The sequence below is a fragment of the Vulpes vulpes genome, chromosome 1 (assembly GCF_048418805.1).
Source record: "Vulpes vulpes isolate BD-2025 chromosome 1, VulVul3, whole genome shotgun sequence".
Taxonomy (NCBI): domain Eukaryota; kingdom Metazoa; phylum Chordata; class Mammalia; order Carnivora; family Canidae; genus Vulpes; species Vulpes vulpes.
In genome coordinates, this window is record NC_132780.1 from 83,807,705 (window position 1) to 83,835,045 (window position 27,341).

Here is a 27,341-nt window from a genome sequence, read left to right on the forward strand (position 1 = left end):
GAAAATGTGAACAGTGGTTGCCTCTTTGGAGACTGGAGGAATTGAATATAAATGGCCTTGAGAGATCTTTGTGGGTAATAAAAATGTTTATATATTGTTAGAGATGTGGGTCACACTAGTGTATGCACTGACCAAAATTCATCAAATTAGATTTGCACTTTTTGCTCTATGTAAATGACATTTTGATTAAGAGTTAAGAATGAATGATACATTTCTACCTTTGAGAAGTAATTTATTCATTACTTCCTTCAGCCATTAATTCGTTCATTCAACCCATCCATTCAACCACATATCAAAAAAAGGGAAAATTTTCCTTAATATATGAGAACCTACAAATCAATCAGAAAAAAAAACCCAGCTAATTCCAATAGAAAAACAGGTGTAGCACACAGAAAAATTTACAAAGAAAATACAAAAGAAAGATAAATAAGATATATAAAAACATACATGCTTGAACTTCACTAACTCTAAGTATAATATAAATTAATATTTTTAGCATTCAGACCGACAAGTCAAAAATATGATATATAAAAATAAAGGATAAAATAAGGTAAGGTTACACAAACTTAGTGGAGGGCAATTTGACAATATATACCAAAATTAAACTGTATGTACCCTTTGACCTCATAGTTCTACATCTAAGCATTTATCTGATATATATGCCTATACATGTTCAGAAAATTCTATACACAGGTTTAAATAAAAACAACTCAGCATTCTTTGTGTAAATATAAAATTAAAGTTGTTAGAAATCACTATCAGTAGGAGACTGATTACATTAATTATGGTAGAACAATAAAATGGAGCCTTATACATCCATATCAAATAAAATATTTTACTATCCCCAGTCCACTGCACTTCCTCAAAGACTCAATTTCTTAGATTGTAAAATCTGTAGAAAATTATAAATTTGATATTAACCCTACAGTATGAGCACTGGTATAAGATTTTATTCCTGAAAATTATATGAAATATATTGGCATTCTTTAAAATTCCCATGAGATAAAGCAAAACCTGAAGAGGCCTATATTTAAGATTTTGTTACTGGGTCACTTCAGAGCCTTCTACATTGTTGCAATAGAGTTTATTCTTGAGTACAATAGAATGTCTGCTTACAGAATAAATGCTATAGTCTGCTATATCCTATTCTACTACAAATATAACGTACACACCCACACATACATTTTTTTGCATGTTCTTCTGGTGGGGGTATGCCAGAAATACAAATTGTAAAGAATTCATAAATTAATATGTTTCCAAGAGAAGCAACTGAAAAATATTTAGAAAGAAAAAGGAATTTCAATGTCTACTTACATAATTCCTACATACAACTTAATAGCATCCCTTTAAAACAGGTTGGCTCCTGTTTGAAATCTAAATAAAGACATAATCTAATTCACAGTAATAACTTTACCAATATCTATGGAGAAATTTTAAAATCTATTCTGTGAAACATAGAAAAAGTCATGAATAAATTTAAAGAAATGGCCTTTACTTGCATATAAATTCAATATTATAAAGGTGTCATTTCTCCTTAAATTAATCTACATAGTCAATCAGAAGGAAAAATGATAGATTTTTACATGGTTTAAAGGGAATTCAAAAAAATTGTACTGAAAGTCATCTAGGAATATAAATGTGAAAATAGAAATATTTTTTAAAAGAAGAGCAATCTTGGATAATGGCTGATAATTTTGGATTTCTGAATTCTGCTCCAATCATCCTTCTACTCTGTTTCTGTCCCTTTCTTTAAAATTATTTAAATGTTTATCCATAAGTCTCTTGGTAATTTTAGTAATTTTTCAAGTGAAATGATAATAACCTAAGTGACAAACTATGAAAAGTTTTTGACTCTACTAATTTGAATCAAAGGATTTGGAGAAGAATGTTGGGGTTAACTAGTTATATAAAGAGAAAAACGTAAGACCACAAATATCATAGGAGGGTTGTACGTAAGTGCCTGTTAACGTTTTGGAATTAATGTATCCTTGCATGAAGCACACTATAAAATCTGTGTAGACTGGATTAGAATGAAGAAAGCAAAGCCAATTTAAAGAGTAAGAACATCATTCAGACTAGCAAAATTTAACGGTACTCTGAGGGGTCTTAAGATTTCAGAAGGAAAAGATAAATGGATTGCAGATAGATTTGAATGAAAAACCACCCGTAGTAATGTGAATTGAGTCTGGGAAACAACCCTGGGTATATTCAGGGCTGAAGGGCAAATAATGTGTGGTCATCAAGACAGTGTGGTACTGGCACAAAAACAGACACATAGATCAATGGAACAGAATAGAGAACCCAGAAGTGGACTCTGAACTTTATGGTCAACTAATATTCGATAAAGGAGGAAAGACTATCTATTGGAAGAAAGACAGTCTCTTCAATAAATGGTGCTGGGAAAATTGGACATCCACATGCAGAAGAATGAAACTAGACCACTCTCTTGCACCATACACAAAGATAAACTCAAAATGGATGAAAGATCTAAATGTGAGACAAGATTCCATCAAAATCCTAGAGGAGAACACAGGCAACACCCTTTTCTGAACTTGGCCACAGTAACTTCTTGCAGGATACATCCACGAAGGCAAAAGAAACGAAAGCAAAAATGACCTATTGGGACTTCATCAAGATAAGAAGCTTTTGCACAGCAAAGGATACAGTCAACAAAACTAAAAGACAACCCACAGAATGGGAGAAGATATTTGCAAATGACGTATCAGATAAAGGGCTAGTTTCCAAAATCTATAAAGAACTTATTAAACTCAACACCAAAGAAACAAACAATCCAATCATGAAATGGGCAAAAGACATGAAGAGAAATCTCACAGAGGAAGACATGGACATGGCCAACATGCACATGAGAAAATGCTCTGCATCACTTGCCATCGGGAAATACAAATCAAAACCACAATGAGATACCACCTCACACCAGTGAGAATGGGGAAAATTAACAAGGCAGGAAGCAACAAATGTTGGAGAGGATGCGGAGAAAAGGGAACCCTCTTACACTGTTGGTGGGAATGTGAACTGGTGCAGCCACTCTGGAAAACTGTGTGGAGGTTCCTAAAGAGTTAAAAATAGACTTGCCCTACGACCCAGCAATTGCACTGCTGGGGATTTACCCCAAAGATTCAGATGCAATGAAACGCCGGGACACCTGCGCCCCGATGTTTCTAGCAGTAATGGCCACAATAGCCAAACTGTGGAAGGAGCCTCGGTGTCCATCAAAAGATGAATGGATAAAGAAGATGTGGTTTATGTATACAATGGAATATTCCTCAGCCATTAGAAACGACAAATACCCACCATTTGCTTCAACGTGGATGGAACTGGAGGGTATTATGCTGAGTGCAGTAAGTCCATCGGAGAAGGACAAACAGTATATGTCCTCATTCATTTGGAGAATATAAATAATAGCAAAAGGGAATATAAGGGAAGGGAGAAGAAATGTGTGGGAAATATCAGAAAGGGAGACAGAATATAAAGACTCCTAACTCTGGGAAATGAACTAGGGGTGGTGGAAGGGGAGGAGGGCGGGGGGTGGGGTGAATGGGTGATGGGCCTGAGGGGGACACTTGACGGGATGAGCACTGGGTGTTATTCTGTATGTTGGTAAATTGAAGACCAATAAAAAATTAATTTATTAAAAAATAAATAAACTTGTGAGATAATTCTAAAAAAAAATGAAGGGCAAATAATGGGAGAAAAGGAGACAGGATCAAAAGAATTGCTTAATTTGCAATTTTACTCAAACTCAGTCTTACTAATGTAACATAGTACATTTCCCATTTTCTTGTGCCTTAAGCAATACATTTGTGCCATCACAGCATGAGGTCTTTAATTCTCTGGTCCTCCAAATTCTTATTCATATTGGAAGGGAATATCCCTGGGCTGCAATGACAACTCACACATTGCTTCCAAGCTTAATAGGAAAAAGTAAAGAGAGCCCTGCTTTGGGTACATCTATTCTAAAAAAAGAGAAAAAAGAAAAAAAAAAGGAAACATACAAGTGTTGGACAGAACATAGCTATAAAGTTATTTTTAGTAATTTTCTTATACACTTAATCAGTGCAAGCACTATTGGGAATGAGAATTCAGGAAGGATGCTGGCTACAAATTATTATGCAAAGGTTAACTATAAGATATAATCAATTATTTAGGGGCACCGGGTTGGCTCATTCACTTAAGCATCTGACTCTTGATTTCAGCTCAGGTCATGATCTTAGGGTTGTGGGATTAAGAGACCCGTGTAGGGCTCTGTGCTCAGTGGGGAGTCTGCTTGAGATTCTCTCTCCCTTTCCCTCCAGCCCTACCCCCACCAGATATGCGCTCACATGTGCTCTCTCTCTCTCTCTCTCTCTCTCTCTCTCAAAACTATATAAATAAATCTTTAAAAGATATAATCCATTATTTTAAAAAACACAATGGCAGGATTCAGGAAAAGCATAAGGGATTTTCTGTTCTCTTGTTTATAATTTTCTGTTTCAAAATTTTGTACATTGGGCAACGTATTGTTTTTATGGTCAGAATCTTTACTAAAATAACTGGATATGTATCTCAGTATCTCTGTTTTCCATTACTTCAGAAACAATTTTACTTTATTATTTAATAATTCTTGTGACTATTACATTGAAAGTCATGACTTCAAAGGTTCTGTTAATTTTAATAGAGTATTTTCTAAAAATAATGAATTAGGGATAAAAAAACAGTGAAAAATTCTTTCAAAATAATAAAAAATGTTATATCTTCTTCAGAATTCTAAGAAAGCTCATGTAATAAAATCTTTAAAGTAGAATTATAACAATCTTCCTTCAGAGACTAATTTGACACACAAATGCAATAGTTTTTAAAAATATTTTACTATAATACCAATTTCTATAGATTTAAATGTTTATTTGCTATTTTATCTTAAATAGAACATTTTAAAATCAGTAACGTAAACATAAATATCAATTTACGGATCCAAACAACAAATTTAAAGAGGCAAAAGGCGTACTCACACTGGGACCTCACAACTTTTTCACTCCCCAAGAAGTTAATTGCTGGGATTATAGCTTGGCCTTTGCCAATGGAGCTGACAATAGTTTCCTCATTTTCTAAGATCTGTAGCTTGATGAATGCATCTGGTTTGGATGTGCGTACCTGTACTGTAACAGGATGTGGCAAAGCAACTTTAATGGAATACCTATAAAGAAAAACATTTTACTTATAAGTAATTTATTGATCTTTTCTTCAAGTCAGTAAAGGAAAATGGATAATTTACTGATATGATATGATAATCTAAAAGTAAAACCAGTGTGTAAAATTGACCCAAATCCTGGAAACGTTATTACTATTACAGACTTTGACAAAATATCTCAATATGCTATGGTCAAATGAAACAGGTATAGGATATTTATTATCATCAGATCCCAAGCAGGAAATACAACTTTTCTTTAGATATGATAAACACTTATAAAACCATGTTTTAAAAGTTTGCGGATGATAGATATGCAAACTACTGACACACCAAAGCTCTCCATCATAACCTCCTCTGCAGTTGAACAACTGGCAACATCCTTCAAAGTTCCACTGTTTACCAGGATTTTTTTGATTCATAAAAATACAAAGAAATCAAATTAGTACCCACCACCTATATTCTCAATCTTTACCATACAGGTTGGGAATTTTTTTTTCAAAACAACAAAATATGCAGTAGGCAATAGAACACCATCCCAATCCCTCCCTTGATTAAACCGAAGAGGTTTGGTTTGGTTTGGCTTTTTATTTTTGGGGTGTTCTTTTTCCTAGTTTAGGTGAATCCTCAGAAATGCTCAGGACCTTATAAACTTTCAATTTCTCTAGAAATTTGTTTTCTGAGTTTTGTTTTTCTCCTATATCTTAAATCTCACCTTCTTTATCTCTCCTTGTCATTGGTTTTTGTACAAGTGCAGGTCTCACCCCACCTTTTAACAAAAAAATCAAAGCAAAACAAGCCAAAAAAAAAAAAAAAAAAAAAACCTTTGACCAACACTGTGGTCCAGCCTCTGCTAATTTTTTCACTCCTTCCCAGCTTGGCATCTAGGGAGAATTGTTGATTGCCATTATCCACAACTTCATCTCTTCCTATTGGCTCACAGCACTCTACTCTGTGAGCCGAAGTGCTAACCTTGTTATTGCCAGCTTCCAGCAGCTTGTCACCACCCTATAGAAACTTCTGTTCTCATCTTTCTTGACTTCTTAGGAGAATTTGACAAGGTTGAGTCAACCCTCATTTCCCTCTTCTGCAAAAACTCTTTTCCTATAAATGTAACTTCTGTACCTTCTATTTCGGTGCTGTTCTTTTTTTTTTCTTTCTTTCTTTTTTAACCTTCTTTCCCATTGACATTTCTGTGTCAGAGAATCTTAATATTCTGTCTGAAGTCTGACTGTCATGGTGTAAACTTTCCTGGGCATTTCCACGGGCAGAGACAGAATAATGGTTCCCAAATTTGTGTCTCTAGCCCAATTCCTTATGCAATACCACTTGGACAGTTCACTAACTTACCCATAATTAACATTTAAAAAATGAACTAATTGGGATGCCTGGGTGGTTCAGTGGTTGAGCGTCTGCCTTTGGTCAGGGCGTGATCCCAGAGTCCCAGAATCGAGTCCCACGACTGGCTTCCTGCATGGAGCCTCCTTCTCCTTCTGCCTATGTCTCTGCCTCTCTCTCTGTGTGTGTGTGTCTTTCATGAATGAATGAATGAATGAATAAATAAATAAATAAATAATAAAATAAAAAATAAATAAAGAATGAACTAATTGTCTTCCTAATGCTCAATCTGAAAATGGGTTTTCTTATTGTCACCACTAAGTAAATGACACTTGTTGATCAACTGATCCCAAGTTAGTCCCCAGGAGTCCCAACCAACCAGGACTGTCAATTTGACTTTTCTCGGTATCTCAAAACCCTTTTTCTCTTCAGATTCACTGTCACTGCCTATTATGGTTCAGTTGTGTAACTCCATAAAAGCTATGTTGGAGCCCTGGAGTAGCTGCAATACCTCACAATGTCACCTTTCTAGGAGACAGGGTCTTTCCAAGGGAATCAAGTCAATGATGAGGTCATTGGGGGGGGGGGGTGGCTAATCCAATATAACTGGTAGATATCCTTAAGAGACAGGAAATTCAGAAACAGAGACACAAGGAGAATACCAGGTGAAGATGAATACAAAAGTCATGATGATAAGTCTATAAGTCAAAGAACACCAAGGAGCTAAGAGAAAGATGGAATAGCTTGTTCCTCACAGCCCTCAGTAGGCACCATCCCTGTTGACACTTTGATTTTGATCTTCTGGCATCCCAAACTGTGAGACTGTGAGACCATTGATTTCAATTGTTGAAGCCTCCTGCTTTGCCAGTTTGTGGGACTTCATGTATGGCAGCCCTAGTGAACTAATCCACTGACCTGTTTCAGGTTGCCATCAACATACACCTGGGTTATTTCAAAGCTTCTCCCTGACTGGTTTCTCTGTCTCCAGCTATGCTGCCCTTCCTCCATTCAACACACTGCAGTCTTTTGAGTGAGGGTTTTTTGTTTTGTTTTGTTTTGTTTTTTTGAATGCAGTTGTTTTTTTTCCTTCCATATTCTGTACCATGATTACATATAATTTCACAATAATATGATTATAACAACTTTTCTGCTCTTAGGAATTATATTTAAAATATATATTTTTTTCAATTCAAGCTTTGCAGGCATAATGTCTTAATGTAAGTCTATTATGGCCATTTCTCTTAAAACTCCTCAGAGCATATTTTTCCCTCAGGTAAAATCTAAATCTCTTGCCTTATGAGGCCCTTCAGGAAAGGGCTCTGCCTACCTCTCTGGCCTTACTGTTTGCCATAGCCCCCTAGAACCTCAATTTGCAAACAAACGTATTCAGTTCCCTGAAAAGGTCATACACTCCTTAATTTCTGAACTTCCACATATGTTCATGAAGCAGTTCCCTCTTCACCCCCTACCCCCACCCCCACACTTAGATTGATGTTTTAGGACCAGCTTCTAGCACTAATTTAGTAATTAGGTTAAATATCACTCATTAATCTATTAGCAGTGGCCCTGCAGTGTGATACAGTGGCTTCCTATCAGAGTATTTAAAATACCTTATCACAACTGTTATTTTTAATTGGTGGTATGTATCCTATCTACTTCTTCCCTTTTTTCCCTTTTCTTTTTTAACAGCCAAAGTGCAGATATATGACAAGAAGCAGAGAGATTAAAAAGAAAATTTTCTGTCCCTTCTACTACCCCCAGTTCAAAAGTTTTCTTTCAGTATTTTCTCTAAGCTTTTACCTACATATAAAATATAGAAACAAATATAAAAAACAAAACATATTCTTGGGATATACTGCATCTATTGTTCTGTAATTTAATTTTGCTACTGATTATTTTACATTAGAAAAATGTATGCATGTTTTTAAAAAGAAAAAAAAAAGTTTTGAGGATGCCTGGGTGGCTCAGCACTTGAGTGTCTGCCTTCAGCTCAGGGCATGATCCCAGAATCTGTGATCGAGTCCCACATCGGGCTCCCTGTGAGGAGCCCGCTTCTTTCTCTGCCTTTCTCTGTGTGTCTCTCATGAATAAATAAAATATTTTTTAAAAAGTTTTAAAATACAAATAGGGGCACCTGGGTGGCTCAGTGGTTGAAACTTGCCTTCAGCTCAGGTCCTAATCCCAGGGTCCTGGGATTGAGTCCCACAATGGGCTCCCTATGGGGAGCCTGCTTCTCCCTCTGCCTATGTCTCTGCCTGTTTCTGTGTCTCTCATGAATAAATAAATAAAATCTTTAAAATAAATAAATAAATAAATAAATAATAAAATTTATTTATTTATCCCTATTCCAAATAAATAGGAATTAGAGGGAAAAATTAACCAGAATACAATAAATTATGTTTCTTCATGTATTGTCAAATAGACTTAGGTGTTTCTTTAGAAAACAAATTTATGGGGATCCCTGGGCAGCTCAGCAGTTTAGCGCCTGCCTTCCACTCAGGGTGTGATCCTGGAGACCCAGGATCGAGTTCCACATCATGCTCCTGCATGGAGCCTGCTTCTCCCTCTGCCTGTGTCTCTGCCTGTGTCTCTGCCTCTCATGAATAAATAAATTTTAAAAAAAATCTTTAAAAAAAAGAAAACAAATTTACTAGTGCATATGGGATCTTTAAAACATATAATCTCTTTAAAATAATAAATCTTTAGACAATAATCAAGAATTTAATATTTACAATAAAATATGCCCATCACATCTCTGTTAATACTATAGAAAAAGTAGAAATGGAAAATGTGTAACAAATATTTTCCTACAAATGATTACTATGTAATCATGAACAAGAGTTCAGAAAATGTCTTAATGGCACTAGGAAATGCGTACACTAAAATGTAAGCAAAAAGGTCAGATTGGGCAGCCCCGGTGGCTCAGCGGTTTGGCACCGTCTTCAGCCCAGGGCATGATCCTAGAGACCCGGGATTGAGCCCACGTCGGGCTCCCTGCATGGAGCCTGTCTCTCCCTCTGCCTGTGCCTCTGCCTCTCTCTCTCTCTCTCTCTCTCTCTCTCTCTCTCTCATGAATAAATAAATAAAATCTTAAAAATAAGATCAGATTTAAAACTTTAATTATATTATGATTTTAATAACGTGAGGCTATAACTAGGAAAAAAACACGCTAAGAAAATACAACAGGATACTAAGAGGATTGTTTTCCAGATTGTTTGATTATGGATAACCTTTTCCTCATTTTTTTTTTAAAGATTTTATCCATTTATTCATGAGAGACACAGAGAGAGAGAGAGGCAGAGACACAGGCAGAGGGAGAAGCAGGCTCCATGTAGGGAGCCCAACATGGGACTCGATCCCGGGTCTCCAGGATCACGCCCTGGGCTGAAGGCGGTGCTAAACCGCCAAGCCATCCGGGGCTGCCCAATATATTTCTATATTAACAGTTAACTGTGGTCAAGCCCTATGTGTATCTAGAGGCCCAACCTCTGTAGCCATTGTCACTGAAGGACAAACTGTCAGCACCCATCTGCTGGCAAAAAATGACAATTTTGAGCATTCCCTTTCTGTCATAACTTATACCTGAATAAAATTTTCTTATCATTGGGTATGTAGTAATCTCTGATTTCCTTTATGGTGAAGGTATTAGATGGAGACTCTCGAGATAGGCATGGGAGTGGATTACAGGAACCAATGAGGCGCAGTTTCCATCGTGAGGATGCTACATATGTGTCACCAGTAAATGCTTCAGCTACAAATGTGTAGCCTTTCTAGAGGAAAGAGAATTAGACAGAAGTAAGTCATACCGTTAGTGTTCTCTCAAAGGTACAACATATGACTTCATAGTACTCAATTAAAATGCTTTATTATGTTTATATTTGTAAAGATCCCAATATCTCTTGATAAATAAAAATCATTAGCATTACATTTTGAAATTCCTCTTAGAAAGTGAATCTTACGTGTTTTTAGAGAAGATGAGTCACTCTCACATTTTTGTTTGTGTGTTTCTTAAGCTATAACACAAAGTGCGTAACTCTGATAGATGATTGCTATGTTTTTTCCAATTCTTCTAATGCTTCCTAAGGCAGATTTTTATCATTGCGTCACCCCAGAGAAGCCCGATAACTTCCTACCTGATGTCCCTGTTTTTTTAAATACAAGATGAGAAAAGCAGAAGCATTTATGGAAATGTAATTCCCTTGGGATGACAATTGATGGAAAAAGCTATCAAGTTAACAACAGATCTGGTTCCAGGGAACCCAGATATGAGTACGGAGGTGAGCTCTTTAGGTTGGAGAAAACAAGCAGCTAAGAAACCTGGGATAACATCATACTGGATAATAACTTGGTTCTACATAATTGGATATCCAGCTGGCTAAAATGTCAGTGAAGCAAGAGCATGATATCGTAATGAGATACAAAAGTTCAAAGTAATTCTGAGTTTATAATTCCAGACACTTCTAATAAGGAAGAAAAATATAATTTGTATTCCAGTTGATTCTAATGCAAAGGAAGCTCTCTGATGTGTTTAGATTTTCAGAAACAAAAATTAGAAATACATAAGACAGAACAAATTCAATACATTGAAATAAAAATCTACGGATATAACCCAGAATTATAATACCCACAATGAGATGAGAATTGCAATACCAATAAGGACCCTTTGACATTATGTTTGGAGCAAGGAAATAAAGGAAGATAAATCATATATGCTAAAGTATTTCTACTTATAAAGTATAATTGCTATTTTCATTATTTTTTGAGCTTGTGGTACTAATGCATTAAGAAGCAAATAAAATTATATAACTCTGTGTATTTGTCTAGGCTCAGAGAATAAGTTTGAGAGGGGGAAAAAAAGACTTATGAAATGGTAGATGGATATTGGTAAGTGAAATTCTAAAGCTAAACCGGTGATAGGGTTTTAAGAGAAACCTGACTATTCTGCACAACTTCAAGACTCTTGAGTAATAGTAACATAATATTTAAATATTTGCAAAAGACACATATAAGAAATATGCAAAAAACTCTTATAACTCGACAATAAGAAAACAAGCAACCTGGTTAAAAAAATTTAAGAGACATCTTACCAAAGAAGATATACAGATGGCAAATAAACATACAAAAAAGATGCTCCACATGGACTATTATCAGAGAAACTAAAACAAGCATGGGGTACTACTACACTCCTATTAGAAGAGCCCAGATACATCAACACTGAAATGCCAAATGCTGGTGAGGATATAGAGCAACAGGAACTCTTATTCATTGCTAGTGGGAATTAAAAGTGGTACAGACACTTCGAAGGATACTTTGGCAGTTTCTTATAAAACTACACATATTCTTATTATACAGGCCAGCAATACTGCTCCTTGGTATTTACCCAGGAGAGTGAAAAACTTATGTCCACACCTGTCCACAGATGTTTGTAGGTGTTTTGTTCATAATTTCCATAACTTAGAAGCAACCAGTATGTCCTTCAGTACATGAATAAGTAGACAAACTTTGATACAAGGAGAGAGTGGAACATTATTATTAAAAAGAAATGAGCTATTAAACCATACAAAGATACGAGAAAATCTTAAATGCATGTTTTTGAGTGAAAGAAGCCAATCTGAAAAGATTACATCCTATATGATTCCAACTATACTTCATTCTGGAAAAGACAAAACTATGGAGACAGAAAAAAGATAAGGCATAGGTAGGGGCTGGGGGAAGGGGAATACATATGTGGATCACAGAGGATTTTTAGGGCTGTGAAAAGACTTTATGATACCATGATAGTGGATACATGTCATTTTACATTTGTCCAAACCCATAGAATATTCAACATGAACAGTGAACCATAATATAAACTATGAACTTTGGGGGATTATGATGGACACAATGTAGGATGATCAGCGTAGTACATGTGCCACTCTGGTGGGATGTGTCAATACTGGGGGTAGCTGTGCACATGTGGGGGCAGGGCATATGTGGGAAATCTCTGTACTTTCCTCTCAGTTTTGCTGTTAACCTAAAACTGCTCTCATCTATTGCTCCTAAGATTTGCAATGAAATATTAAAACCCTTCCAAGTGTTGTTTTTTTTAAGATTTTATTTATTTACTCAGAGAGAGAGAGAGAGTATAAGCAGAGAAAGCAGCAGGCAGAGGGAGAGGGAAAAGAAAGCTCCCCACTGAGCAGGGTGCCCATCCTAAGACCCTGGGATCATGACCTGAGCCAAAGGCAGATGCTTAATAGATTGAGCCACCCAGGTGCCCCAACACTTTTGCAAGTCTTAAAAAAAATTTTAATTTCATTTTTTTAATCTCTAAAACAACTCAAAAGAGTTATTCAATTTTTTATGAAGTTAATATTTTTAAAAATTTATCCTTCATCCCTATAAACCAGTATTCATTAAATAGGTATGTCTTAATTTGTGCACAATAATGCACAGGATCATGGGCTTAAATGAACTTTGAATGTCAATTACAACCATAGCTCAAAGAGAAAAATGAAAAGATTCAAAGCTATATAGGTAAAGAATGAAAGATTAGAGCTAAAACAAATCTCCCAGTTTGCAGTGGAGGTGCATACTGTCTTTGGTCATGCTTCCCTCTTAGAGGAAATACCCCCAAACACAAGGATGAGATTCTAATAGAGAGGCAACATAATTTGAGTGGGATCACTAGAAATCAGGGTCTATCATGCAGTAGGAATAATGTGCCAAGTGCTTTGTAAGAAATTTGTGTAGCCAAGAAAAGACGGGCTGGGGCGCGGTGAGTGGTGATGTAATCACAATCTTTTGAAATACTTAGGGATGTAATAAAACCCAGTGGGAAACTGAAACAACCAATCAATTTGGTCGAAGAATAGGACTCACTGAGCCCTTTACCTCCATTTCCGTTTTAAGGGTTTCTATGACTTTCTGATTTTACTAAGAATTTCCAGTGCTTTCTTTTTGTCATATTCTCTTTGGAGAAAAGAAAAAAGAGAGCTGAGAGGTGAATATTCTAGCACTCACATTAAGTACCTTGGGCTGTCAAATAAATGGACTTTTGTAGAAAAAGACCAGGACTTTATTCCTAAGTAGGTTGAAAAGCACATCTGTTCTATCTTCTCCTGGAGTCTTATAAGGTGCTGGGTTCTCGCTGCCATTCTATCATATGGAAAGAATAAAATTTGCACCTACCTTATTCTTGGTGTAATGATAAGGCACCACTTTTTGGAACACTTTTGGCACTTGTTCCATTGTGTCATTATTAACAATGTGAAGCATGCAGACCGGAAGTGTAGTATATACTTTGGGAACCAAAATCATATCTTGAGGAACCAAAAATGTTTCTCTGTAATTACAAAAGCATGAACTTTCTCTTAGCATGAATCAGAAAGTTTGAAAGTAGGTTTAATGCAAGAAATAAAAAAGTAAGTTTAAAGTTACAAATAACTACAAGGCATACATATTGTTTTTTTCTTAATCATGAATATACTCTTTTGTTTTTTTTTTTGAATATACCCTTTTGCTATGTAAATGTAAAGCCTTTAAGAAATTCCATTTTATAATAATTTGTGACTGTCATTTAATATGATATTGCTTCGAAATAAACAATTTCTTTCTATACTGATAGCACATCAATGGACTATGTTTATCATACTCATAAAAATTCTAATTAACTTCACATATTTCATATTTTAGTTAAATAAACATGGATAAAATTTCTGTAATATCTCGTCTCTGCATAGCAGATGGAGAGGAAGTACTAAGTTGTGAAAGCAACCTAGAAGTTCATACTTTCACTGCTACCATAAATAAAACTCTAACATATACTACTGCATGTCATTTAAAGAAGACATTGTATGCCAATTTATGATAGTCTCACCTGAATACTATAAACCAAGTATTTGGTAGTTGGTCTGCATAAGTCACAGTATAGTCAGCAAAAACAATCTTAGTTTCTTCATCTTGATAGCATGGATAATATTCAATAGACTTGCACTTGCTTTTAAACATTAGTCTAGAAACGTAAAAATAATTTAATTTCCAATGGCAAAGGCAACTTTTAAAATACATTTTATTTACCAAAAAAAAAAAAAGTAGGCAAAATAACAAAATATTACAGTCTATTGTTGGCTGGATTGAATCCTTGATCAAAGGTTGTGGGGTTCATAGGGCATGGCACCCAAGTAGGGGAGCCCATTCCAGGTCAACCATGAAAGATTATCTCAAAGTTCTCTAAAGTTATCTGAAGTTCTTAATCAAATGAGAACTTAATTCATGATCAAGAAAGTAATTTCAATTTATGGGTGGGAAATCATCACCAAAGCTCAGACTCTAAGGGTAGGAAAACAGGAACAGGCAAAGTAGCCATAAAACTGAAGGTCTGTAATTGACATAGGGAATCAATACGAGAATGGAGTTTAAAGTAAGGAATGGATTTGTAAAAACAAAAACAAAAACAAAAAAAAACCATTTAAACAAACAAAAAACTAAAGCCATAATCAAGGAGAGAATGGATTTCTGGCCCATAAGAGAGTGGTGTGTATAACTGGTAAAAAGAATTATGGGTTGAGGTTTCTCCATGATTTCCCCCCAGAAAGCTGTGGCATATTTCAGAACATGATTAAAGTGATGTGAGAGATGCTCTAGGTTTGTTCCTTCCAACTGCCAGGAACTGGATCTCACTTCAGTAGCACCAGGAATCTACTGTATAGATCTTTTGTATAATGTCTATAAAATTAGCTGGGATGGAAGCCATAATGACCATAGAAAATGGTTCTGTATTAGAGGTCTAGACAGACCTAAAGGTGTTCTTGCCTTCCAGAAGGTAGATGGCTTGACTGTACCATCAGTGAGACATAAAGCCATGGAGATTCTTATGGGGGACAGGATTCACATGCTTCATTTGATCACTGATCTTTGATTATGAGAGGAAATTGACAGATTCATACTTGGGAGAGTTTTAAGCCCTTTAGCTAAGTTATGAGAATAAAGATTGACCACATATCCTGGTTTGCCTGGGGCAGTCCTGGTTTGCACTCACACACCTGTCATAATTATTAATAGTGCACCCTCTGTTCCTTTTGTAAAAGTGCCCCAGTTCAAATGATAAATAACCTGATTGTCCTAGTTAGGAACTGTAATATGATGGTCTGTCAAAGCAGAGCACCACTGCCAATCACATGGGGTTGGCCAAATGTGGGTGTTGGCTGAGGCAACATGGCAGCTAAACAGGCTACCTAGGGAATTGACTGTAATGGGACCAGCCACCATTCTAAGATAAGGGAGGGATTTAGAGGCATTCCAGTCACTGTTGCCATCATACATTCTACACTTTTTCATAAGCCTCAAGAAATTTTAATTTTAATTTTTAATGTATATAGGGCCATCAAAGTCCTGACATACTATATGAAATACCTTGAATGACCCAGAGAAATATTCCTGACAGACTTGAAAGGTTTTCTTTTAACTTTGTATCATAGTACAGAAAGAAAGTTATTATCAGTAAACTGAGCCTCGTCCAAAGTTCACTTTGGAAAGTTCTGCCCTTTAAGATCTGAGAATGTAAAGCTGGATCCCAGGACCTCAAAGTTCCCCATTAGTAATAATTATAAAGTAATATTTATAATAGTTAATGTTCTATAATGACTTAATCTGTAGCTTGTACTAACTACTTTTCTTGAGCTACCTTAATTTATCTTTACAGCCTCATTAAGGAATAGTACTGTGAGGTAGATATTGTTTTTTCTATATAAAAATTATTTCTCTATGTTAAATATTATTAATAAAATATTAAATATTATTAATAAAATTTAATTTTATCTTCCAAGAGGTTAAGAGACTTATTCCAGATCACACATCTGATAATTAGTAGATCTGAGGTTAGCATTAGGTCTTACACTGAAATATGTGCTCTTGACTAAAAAAAGAGGCAGGTAGCAAGACTACACAGCTTTGGATGCCCCTGCTATTTAAATTTAAAGGTAAGCCAGCCTTGTCAGTTCCATCCATCCAATAGATGTGGGTGTAGAACTCAAAATATTGAAAGAGCATGGCCTCTGTAATGGATATTTGTTGAGTTTCTAAGAAATACTATTGGCTATGGGGGAAAGAGCACGTGGAGAGGAACAGCAACTTCCTGATGGAATTCTGCTGTGTTTCAAATACACCTACACCTTCAAATACACCAACTCCCTGATAGAGTCCATGTTTTTAGCACTTCATTTACATGAAAATTAGGTATAATATCTGGCCCAGAGAGATCGTCCCCACAATGGAAAAGCAAGTTAGAAAAGAAAGGTTGTGCTCTTTGTTTGTCTGTACAACTGGAATCTTAGGCAAAAGAGTAGCCCTTTTAGAAAATAAGTTCTGGAGCAAAAGTTAGTCAAGTTGGATGAAGAGGTAATGGTGGAATCCGTGGGCCAGGACTAGAGTGAGGTGAATGAGACACTTACCCCCATGGTTAGGTGAGCACTATACAGATTTGGATCTTCTCTGTGTTTAAAATTTTTATATTGGGTTCATAGTGAATTTTTTCATTATATTTAGGCTACTTCATATTTTTATATATTTTCATATATAATTTTCTTTTTGTCTCTTGTTTATAAATAGAGATTCAACTGTAATTTTATATTGACCTTGTCTCCAGCAAATTTTAATTATCTCATTAATTCTAATAATTTTTCTGCAGATTTTAAAATATTTTCTACATATATAATCATATTGCCTGTAAACAGTGATGGTTTTATTTTTTTCCCCTCAAGTCCTAATTTTTATTTTGCTTTATTGCTATTTTGTCCTTCTCAGAATTATTCCAGGATTTTTTTTTATTATTGCAGTTCAATTTGCCAACATATAGCATAACACCCAGTGCTCATCCTGCCAAGTGCCCCCCTCAGTGCCCATCACCCAGTCACCCCAACCCTCCACTACCCCTTGTTCGTTTTCCAGAGTTAGGTGTCTCTCATGTTTTGTCACCCTCACTGATATTTTCACTCATTTTCTCTCCTTTCCCCTTTATTCCCTTTCACTATTTTTAATATTCTCCAAATGAATGAGACCTATAATGTTTGTCATTCTCCGATTGTCCTATTTCACTCAGCATAATACCCTGCAGGTCCATCCACATCGAAGCAAATGGTGGGTATTTGTCATTTCAAATGGCTGAGTAATATTCCATTGTATCCATATACCACATCTTCTTTATCCATTCATCTGTTGATGGACACCGAGGCTCCTTCCACAGTCTAGCTACTGTGGACATTGCTGTTATAAACATTGGGGTGCAGGTGTCCTGGCGTTTCACTGCATCCATATCTTTGGGGTAAATCCCCAACAGTGCAATTGCTGGGTCGTAGGGCAAGTCTATTTTTAACTCTTTGAGGAACCTCCACACAGTTTTCCAGAGTGACTGTACCAGTTCACATTCCCACCAACAGTGCAAGAGGGTTCCCCTTTCTCCACATCCTCTCCAACATTTGTTGTTTCCTGACTTGTTAATTTTCCCCATTCTGAACTGGTGTGAGGTGGTATCTCATTGTGGTTTTGATTTGTATTTCCCTGATGGCAAGTGATGCAGAGCATTTTCTCATGTGCGGATTGGCCATGTCTATGTCTTCCTCTGTGAGATTTCTCTTCATGTCTTTTGCCCATTTCATGATTGGATTGTTGGTTTCTTTGTTGTTGAGTTTAAGAAGTTCTTTATAGATCTTGGATACTAGTCCTTTATCTGATAGGTTATTGGCAAATATCTTCTCTCATTCTGTAGGTTGTCTTTTAGTTTTGTTGACTGTTTCTTTTGCTGTGCAAAAGCTTCTTATCTTGATGAAGTCCCAATAGGTCATTTTTGCTTTTGTTTCTTTTGCATTCATGGATGTATCTTACAAGAAGTTACTGTGGCCAAGTTCAAAAAGGGTGTTGCCTGTGTTCTCCTCTAGAATTTGGATGGAATCTTGTCTCACATTTAGATCTCTCATCCATTTTGAGTTTATCTTTGTGTATGGTGAAAGAGAGTGGTCCAGTTTCATTCTTCTGCATGTGGATGTCCAATTTTCCCAGCACCATTTATTGAAGAGACTGTCTTTCTTCCAATGGATAGTCTTTCCTCCTTTATCGAATATTAGATGACCGTACATTTCAGGGTCCACTTCTGGGTTCTCCATTCTGTTCCATTGATCTATGTGTCTGTTTTTGTGCCAGTACCACACTGTCTTGATGACCACAGCTTTGTAGTACAACCTGAAATCTGGCATTGTGATGCCCCCAGCTATGGTTTTCTTTTTTAAAATTCCCCTGGCTATTCGGGGTCTTTTCTGATTCCACACAAATCTTAAAATAATTTGTTCTAACTCTCTGAAGAAAGTCCATAGTATTTTGATAGGGATTGCATTAAACGTGTAAATTGCCCTGGGTAACATTGACATTTTCACAACATTAATTCTGCCAATCCATGAGCATGGAATATTTCTCCATCTCTTTGTGTCTTCCTCAATTTCTTTCAGAAGAGTTCTGTAGTTTTTAGGGTATAGATCCTTTACATCTTTGGTTAGGTTTATTCCTAGGTATCTTATGCTTTTGGGTGCAATTGTAAATGGGACTGACTCCTTAATTTCTCTTTCTTCAGTCTCATTGTTAGTGTAGAGAACTGCCACTGATTTCTGGACATTGACTTTGTATCCTGCCACATTGCTGAATTGCTGTATGAGTTCTAGCAATATTGGGGTGGAGTCTTTTGGGTTTTCTATGTACAGTATCATGTCATCTGTGAAGAGGGAGAGTTTGACTTCTTCTTTGCCAATTTGACTGCCTTTTATTTCTTTTTGTTGCCTGATTGCTGAGGCGAGGACTTCCAGTACTATGTTAAATAGCAGTGGTGAGAGTGGACATCCCTGTCTTGTTCCTGATCTTAGGGGAAAGACTCCTAGTGTTTCCCCATTGAGAATGATGTTTGCTGTGGGCATTTCATAGATGGCTTTTAAGATGCTGAGGAATGTTCCCTCTATCCCTACACTCTGAAGAGATTTGATCAGGAATGGATGCTGTATTTTGTCAAATGCTTTCTCTGCATCTATTGAGAGGATCATATGGTTCTTGTTTTTTCTCTTGTTGATATGATGAATCACATTGATTGTTTTACGAGTGTTGAACCAGCCTTGCATCCAGGGGATAAATCCTACTTGGTCATGGTGAATAATCTTCTTAATGTATTGTTGGATCCTATTGGCTAGTATCTTGTTGAGAATTTTTGCATCTGTGTTCATCAGGGATATTGGTCTATAATTCTCCTTTTTGGTAGGGTCTTTGGTTTTGGAATTAAGGTGATGCTGGCCTCATAGCACGAGTTTGGAAATATTCCATCCCTTTCTATCTTTTGGAACAGCTTTAGTAGAATAGGTATTGTTTCTTCTTTAAACGTTTGATAGAATTCCCCTGGGAAGCCATCTGGCCCTGGACTTTTGTGTCTTGGGAGGTTTTTGATGACTGCTTTCGTTTCCTCCCTGGTTATCAGCCTGTTCAGGTTTTCTATTTCTTCCTGTTCCAGTTTTGATAGTTTGTGGCTTTCCAGGAATGTGTCCATTTCTTCTAGATTGCCTAATTTATTGGCATATAGCTGCTCATAGTAAGTTTTTAAAATCATTTGTATTTCCTTGCCATTGGTGGTGATCTCTCCTTTTTCATTCGTGATTTTATTAATTTGAGTCTTCTCTCTCTTCTTTTTAATAAGGCTGGCTAGTGGTTTATCTATCTTTTAATTCTTTCAAAGAACCAACTCCTGGTTTTGTTGATCTGTTCCACAGTTCTTCTGGTCTCTATTTCATTGAGTTCTGCTCCAATCTTTATTAACTCTCTTCTTCTGCTGGATGAAGGTTTTATTTGCTGTTCTTTGTCCAGTTCCTTTAGGTGCAAGGTTAGGTTTTGTATTTGAGTTCTTTCCAGTTTCTTGACGGATGCTTGTATTGTGATGTATTTCCCCATCCGGACTGCTTTTGCTGTATCCCAAGGATTTTGAACAGTTGTATCTTCATTCTCATTAGTTTCCATGAATTTTTTTAATTATTCCCTAATTTCCTGGTTGACCCTTTTATCTTTAGCAGGATGGTCTTTAACCTCCACATGTTTGAATTCCTTCCAGACTTCTTCTTGTGACTGAGTTCTAGTTTCAAAGCATTATGGTCTGAAAATATGCAGGGATGATCCCAATCTTTTTGTATTGGTTAAGACCTGATTTGTGACCCAGTATGTGGTCTATTCTGGAGAAAGTTCCATGTGCACTTGAGAAGAATATGTATTCAATTGCGTTTGGATGTAAAGTTCTGTAAATATCTGTGAAATTCATCTGGTCCAGTGTATCATTTAAAGCTCTTGCTTCTTTGGAGATGTTGTGCTTAGAAGATCTGCTGATTGTAGATAGCGCTATATTCAAGTAACCAAGTGTAAGTGTATTATTATCTAAGTATGTCTTAACTTTGGTTATTAATTGATTGATATACTTGGCAGCTCCCATACTTGGGGCATAAATATTCATGATTGTTAGGTCCTCTTGTTGGACAGACCCTTTAAGTATGATATAGTGTCCGTCTTCATCTCTTACTACAGTCTTTGGGATAAACTTTATCTGATATGAGGATGGCTACCCCTGCTTTCTTTTGAGGACCATTTGAATGGTAAATGGTTCTCCAACCTTTTATTTTCAGTCTGTAGGTGTTCTTAGGTCTAAAATGAGTCTCTTGTAGACAGCAAATAGATGGGTCTTGCTTTTTTATCCAGTCTGAAACCCCGCGCCTTTTGATAGGATCATTAAGCCCATTCATATTCAGAGTTAGTATTTAAAGATATGAATTTAGTGTCATCATAATACCTATTCAGTCCCTGTTTTTGTGGATTGCTTCCTTGGACTTCCTCTTTCTTTTACAGAGGCCCCCTTAATATTTCTTGCAGAGCTGGGTTGGTGGTCACATATTCTTTCAGTTTCTGCCTATCTTGGAAGCTCTTTATCTCTCCTTCTATTATGAATGAGAGCCTTGCTGGATAAAGTATTCTTGGCTGCAGGTTCTTCTCATTTAGGACCCTGAATATATCCTGCCAGCCCTTTCTGGCCTGTCAGGTCTCTGTGGAGAGGTCTGCTGTTAATCTAATACTTCTCCCCATAAAGGTTAGGGATCTCTTGTCTCTTGCTGCTTTAAGGATCTTCTCTTTATCTTTGGAATTTGCAAGTTTCACTATTAAATGTCGGGATGTTGAATGGTTTTTATTGATTTAGGGGGGAATCTATCTCCTAGATCTGAATGCCTGTTTCCCTCACCAAGTTAGGGAAGTTCTCAGCTATGACTTGTTCAAATACACTTTCTGGACCTCTGTCCCTTTCGACACCCTCTGGAACCCCAAATAAATGTAGAGTTTTTCCTTCTGAAGCTGTCATTTATTTCCCTTAACCTATCCTCATATTTTAATTGTTTTTCTCTTTTTTCCTCAGCTTCCTTTCTTGCCATCAACTTGTCTTCTATGTCACTCACTTGTTTTTCTACCTCATTAACCTTCATCCTTAGGACCTCCATTTTGGATTGCATCTCTAATTGATTTTTAATTTCAGCCTGATTAGATCTAAATTCTGCAGTCATGAAGTCTCTTGATTCCTTTATGCTTTTTTTCCAGAGCCACCAGTAGCTTTATAATTGTGCTTCTGAATTGGCTTTCTGACATAGAATTGTAATCCAAATTCTGTAACTCTGTGGGAGAAAGCACCGTTTCTGATTCTCTCCTTTGTGGTGAGTTCTTCCTTTTAGTCATTTTGCTCAGTGCAGAATGGCTAAAAACAAGTTGTACTGGAAAAAGGAATGAAAAAGGGAAGAAAAAAAGGGGGGGGGGGACAAAAAACAAGGAGTATCCCCTGATTCTATATACTGTAAGTCCCTAGACTTCCCCTGGAACTTTCCTGCTCTGCTCAGTCAAGAACTTGCTCTTCTCCTGTCCTTCCAACTGGTCTTCTGGGGGAGGGACCTGCTGTGCTGATTCTCAGATTTGTGCACCTGGGGGAGTTGTCCTGCCCCTGCCAGGTGCACGGCTCAGTGGGAGCTGTTTATCCTGTGAGGCCCCTGCTCCCTGGCGGCCCCCCTCAGTCCCAGGCACAAGGTGTCTCCAGGAGGAACAACAACAGTGGCAGCGGCCAGCTCTCCAGCCCTGGAGTCAGCTCCAGCAGCAACCAACGCAGTCTCCGGGTCTGCGGGGGCCTGACGCTCCAGGGCGGGGGGCGTTGCTCTGCACAGCTCGGGGCTGCCTGGGGGCAGGAGCATCCTCGCTGTCCTGTGCCCTCCCGGCCTCCGCCTGTCCCGGGGGCTGGGGCGGGGGGAGCGCTAGATCCTGGGCTGTGTCCCCTGGTGCCCTGGGCTCCAGGGCCTGCGCTGGTGGATCGCGCTCCCGGCTGCAGCCCCCTCTGTGTGGAGCTGCTCCAGGCCCGGGGGGCGGCCCTGCAGCCCTTTAGGGAGCTCGGCTGCGGGGTGTGGTGCGCTCTCCCCTGGGTGCAGGTGCTCTGTTAGTGCCCCTGGGAGCCTCAGGGCATCCCACCCCACCCTTCCTGGGGTCCTGCCCGAGCTCCTTGCCAGCGCCTTTCCATCCAGGAAGATTGGTGAAGCTCCTGCTTCTCCGGGCCTGGGCTCTCCTGTCCTGGGGGCTCTTGCCACGTGGCCTTAGTCCGGCTCCTCGCAGGCCCCTCCCCCTTGGAGGTTTTTTTATTTCTTTATTTGTTTCCGTCTTCCTACCTTGATAGAAGCGCAAACTCTTCTCACTGTAGCTTTCTAGCTGCTCTATCTTTAAATCTCAGGCTGAATTCGGAGGTTTTCAGAATGATTTGAAAGTTATCTAGGCAAGTTGGTGGGGAGAGGTGACTTGGGGACCCTGCTCTTCCCCCATCCTGCCCCGCCTCCTCTTATCCCAGGATTATTGTGAATGGAAGCTGTCAGGTAGACATTTTTGTCTCATTTCTAAACTTAAGAAAAAGCTTTCAGAATTCACCACCAATCATGTTTGTAGTAAGTTTTGAAAATACTGGATACCAAAAACATATTAATGAAAGATTTCTCTAGTCCAAATTTTCTAAAAACAAAAACAAATTAATTTTGAATTTTTGTTAAATTATGTCAAATGCTTTTTTCAGAATCTATCTGGAAGACCAAATGATTTGTTCCTTTTCCCTGTTAATGTACTGAATTAAAATGGCAAATTTTCCAGTGCTAAACCACAATGGGGAATGGGAGACCCACTTGATTACAAGGCATTATCTTTTTTATTTAATTCCAATTTTCAGTTGCTAATATTTTATTACATATTTTTGGCATCTATCTAAAAGGTGCTTGGTTTGTGATTTCAAGAAGGTGACTGGTTTTCAATTTCATTTTCTTATTGCCCTTGTTGAATTTTTTAAATCAAGATTATGAATCGGTTCTGTCTCTAAAAGATTTGTGAGATTAATCTTATTTCTTCCTAAATTCACTAACCATTTTGTGAATATTTTGCTAGGAAAGATACCTTCCCAGTTAGAGTTTAATCTAAATTATTACTTTTACCATTTCTGAAATAATGCTATAACCTTAGAACTTTTTAAAACCTTATACCCACCTTCTACATTATGCCTCATGAATTTACTCCTATGTGTAGCTATTTATTGATTGCCCTTTGAAGATAATATGCATAATTTTTTTCTGAGGGCCTAGAAGGTTTTTATTTTGGCCTTTGTTTTTTTAGTAGTTTGATGGCAATGAACCCAGGTGTACTTTTCTTTTTATCTTTTCCTCATGGAGTTTGTATGTAGTCTCCTGAAAACAGAAGTTGATGTATTTTACTAGTTTTGGAAAGTTTTCAGTTACCTTTTTTACAGTCTGAGGGTATAATGATAATATTGGACTTTCTGAGTGTATTCCATACGGCCCTTAGGCTGCTTTCTGATTTCCCACTCATATACTTCAGTCTGGATACTTTTCTATTGATCTACCTCCATGTTCACCAATCTCTTCTTCTGTTATGACTTAATCTGCTGTTAAACCCACTATTTAATTTCAGTTGTTAAAATCTTCACTTATGTTAAAATTTCCCTTTGACTCTGTTTTCTTAATCTAAACTTTTGATCTATTTTCTCCTTATTCTTTATTTTCTTTGGCATTTCCATTAGTTATGTTTTGAGATTTTATCTTCCAACTCCAACATCCCCAGAGGGTCTGCATCTTTTACTTATGTGTGTGTATATATACCCATGTAATTGATGATTTATAGCTTCTCTTAGTTTTGTTCAGATTATCCTATCTCTCAGACATGGTTTGTGGCTACAGGTCAGTTTTGCTAATGCTCAATCTACTTCCAGTTTACCCCTGATTCTAGAGTTACCCTCCAGGGATTCAACTGACAATCATGTTTGCTGGAATCCCCTCCCCTAGAGGGTCCTAAACTCTGACCTTGGTCACCTCAGCACTATAAGACTTCAATGAATTTTGCTCTGCTTCTCAGAAGTTTTTGGCTTAGAATTTTAGTTAAATCAAATTAATAAGTACCATAGAAATGTTTCAGATAAAATATTGTGGGAGTTCAGAAGAAGCAGTGTATTTCTAGCTGCAGTGACTAGGAAAAGTCAGTGAATGTGGTAGCACGTGAAAGGAACTTGAAGGATACCAAGACATTGTAATAAGAAATTTCACTATACTACTTTACCTTAAGAGAGAAATTGCATACTGTTCTATATTCAGTTCCAATATAGCCCAAACTTTTTGAAGAGTATCTGCAACACTGGAATTTTCCTTTGTGTCTGAAAATAATAATTAAAAATAGCAAGGTAAAAACTATAAGATGCCTGAAAGATCATTTTGTTCACAGCCCTCCCCTTGCAGATAAGGAAGCTGAAATTCACAAGGTGATATCCAAAGTCATGGGCTTTGTTCACAGCAAAATCATGTTTAAAATATAAAGCAATTATAAACTTCTGGTCGAGAGCTCTGTTCACTAATTTATGCTGTTTCCCTTCATCTTCAGTTTAAAAATCATAAAGTGTTGTTCTAATTGAAGATTCTCATCAAAGAGTTCACAACAGGGGATCTTTAATCACACTAAAAGTTCCTTATGAAAGCTCTTATGCCAGAAAAAACAATTCATCCAATTTTTCTAAAAACCAATGGCTCAATCCCATAATCCATGTTGGTTTAGGAGTAGATGATTTGGTACGAAAAATACAAATCCATAGTAAGTGGCTCAAATTTAACATGCCAGAAACTAATTTTTCCCTACTTACTCTATTTCAATTTCTTCATAGTACTTACCAGTATCTGAAATTGATATCTCAAAATATTTACTTGTCTATCATATGCCTAGCATCCTAGAACACAAGATTCATCAAAGCAGAAACTCTGTCACTTTAACTGACTTCAATAAAGTCAGAATTTAGAACAATGCTGTGCACACAAGTTCAATAAATATGCACTGAGTGAAAGAAATGCAAATACTATTAAAAACATTATTAAGTTATTCAAGTTTTTGTTTCTAAAAAAATCATTGTTTAAATATAATTTTTACAGCATATGTGGACAACAAAAAAGTATATTTTAATATATATTCAATTTGATAAATCTATATTTACTTTTTCTAATAGAATAATATCAAAATCAAGCAACCGTAAAATTTTCTATCACACAACTATCCAATGCAGTTTACTTATTTTATATTTGTGTGTCTAGAGTTTTCACTGCTGAGACAAACATTTTGATCATTCTCATTAACTACTTCAAAAAGAGACACTTAACAACAAAATGTTTCTATACATTCAAATAATTCTATTGGAAATAACACTTTCCTTATGAAACAAAAATTGCAGAATGAAAATGACTATAATTTTTGCTTCTGCAGTGTTTAATTTGAAGCTGATAAAAAACAAAAACTTTTTCACAAAAATAGTTTTATATATGAAAATAATTTGAGAAAATGCACTCATAATTTGACTTAATAAATATAATACCTTTCAAATGAATTCTGTGCTTTCTAAATATATGTCACATGGACACATGAAAGCTTCTTTCATTCAACTCATTCATTCTTTTACTCATTCCTTCATTTCTTTCTTTGAAAAATGGCCTAGAGATGCAAAAATATCCATGACTTAGCTAAAGCTGACTGCTGTAGCATTCTACTAGACATTGGAGATACATAGAGGGAAACATTGGTTCCCTGTTTTTAAAGACTCATGATAGATTGGGAAAACATAGCTGATCATTTACTGATTCATTATTTCTTCAGCACAAATTTGTTGTGTGCTTACTCTGTGCCAAGAATTCTGGGAACAGAGAGTGAGTGTGCTGACACTCATTCTGACCTCAAGGAATTTCAATATTTATAGAATTAAAAAGAATTAGCCAAATAATAAAGTAAAATAATTCCAAAATGCTTTCCATTAGCACACAAATATTCATCCTTACATACACAAGCTTCATCTTATAAATGATTGAAAAATGATACCTGGTATTCTAGCTCTCATAAGCAATCTGACATAAGTCCCTCTCCACATGGCTTGAATTTTAATTGCAGCTGCTACCTCCTCAGGAAAATATTCTTTATCACTTACTGGTAGACAGTGTTTAACGTCCACCCATTCCGCTGGAAAGAAAAAAACAAAGCTTGGAACTGAAAGTTAAGTTAAAGTATTTAATCCTTTCCCCAGCTTTCAATGCCTTTAACTTCTTAAATCCCCTGACATATAAAGTGCCACTATGACAGATTTATCTTTATATTTAATATTGTGCTTTGCAAGTGGTCCTTTTTTGGAATTTAAATATTCTGGAGAAAGGAAACACTACATATTGACACCTGAGTGAGCTAC

At 36.7% G+C, this 27,341-nt stretch overlaps 1 protein-coding gene across 2 annotated transcripts in view; it reads right to left on the minus strand.

Annotated features, from left to right (window-relative positions):
• The window catches only part of ADGB (androglobin), a 160,094-nt gene that overhangs the window by 34,411 nt on the left and 98,342 nt on the right, over positions 1-27,341 (minus strand). For both annotated transcript variants that reach the window (XM_072718990.1, XM_072718981.1), the window contains exons 22-27: positions 26,981-27,118; positions 25,190-25,283; positions 14,379-14,513; positions 13,691-13,844; positions 10,103-10,290; positions 5,007-5,191 (exon numbers count right to left, since the gene is read on the minus strand). In XM_072718990.1, the coding sequence (XP_072575091.1) occupies positions 5,007-5,191; positions 10,103-10,290; positions 13,691-13,844; positions 14,379-14,513; positions 25,190-25,283; positions 26,981-27,118 (894 nt within the window). The remainder of the gene's footprint in view (positions 1-5,006; positions 5,192-10,102; positions 10,291-13,690; positions 13,845-14,378; positions 14,514-25,189; positions 25,284-26,980; positions 27,119-27,341) is intronic.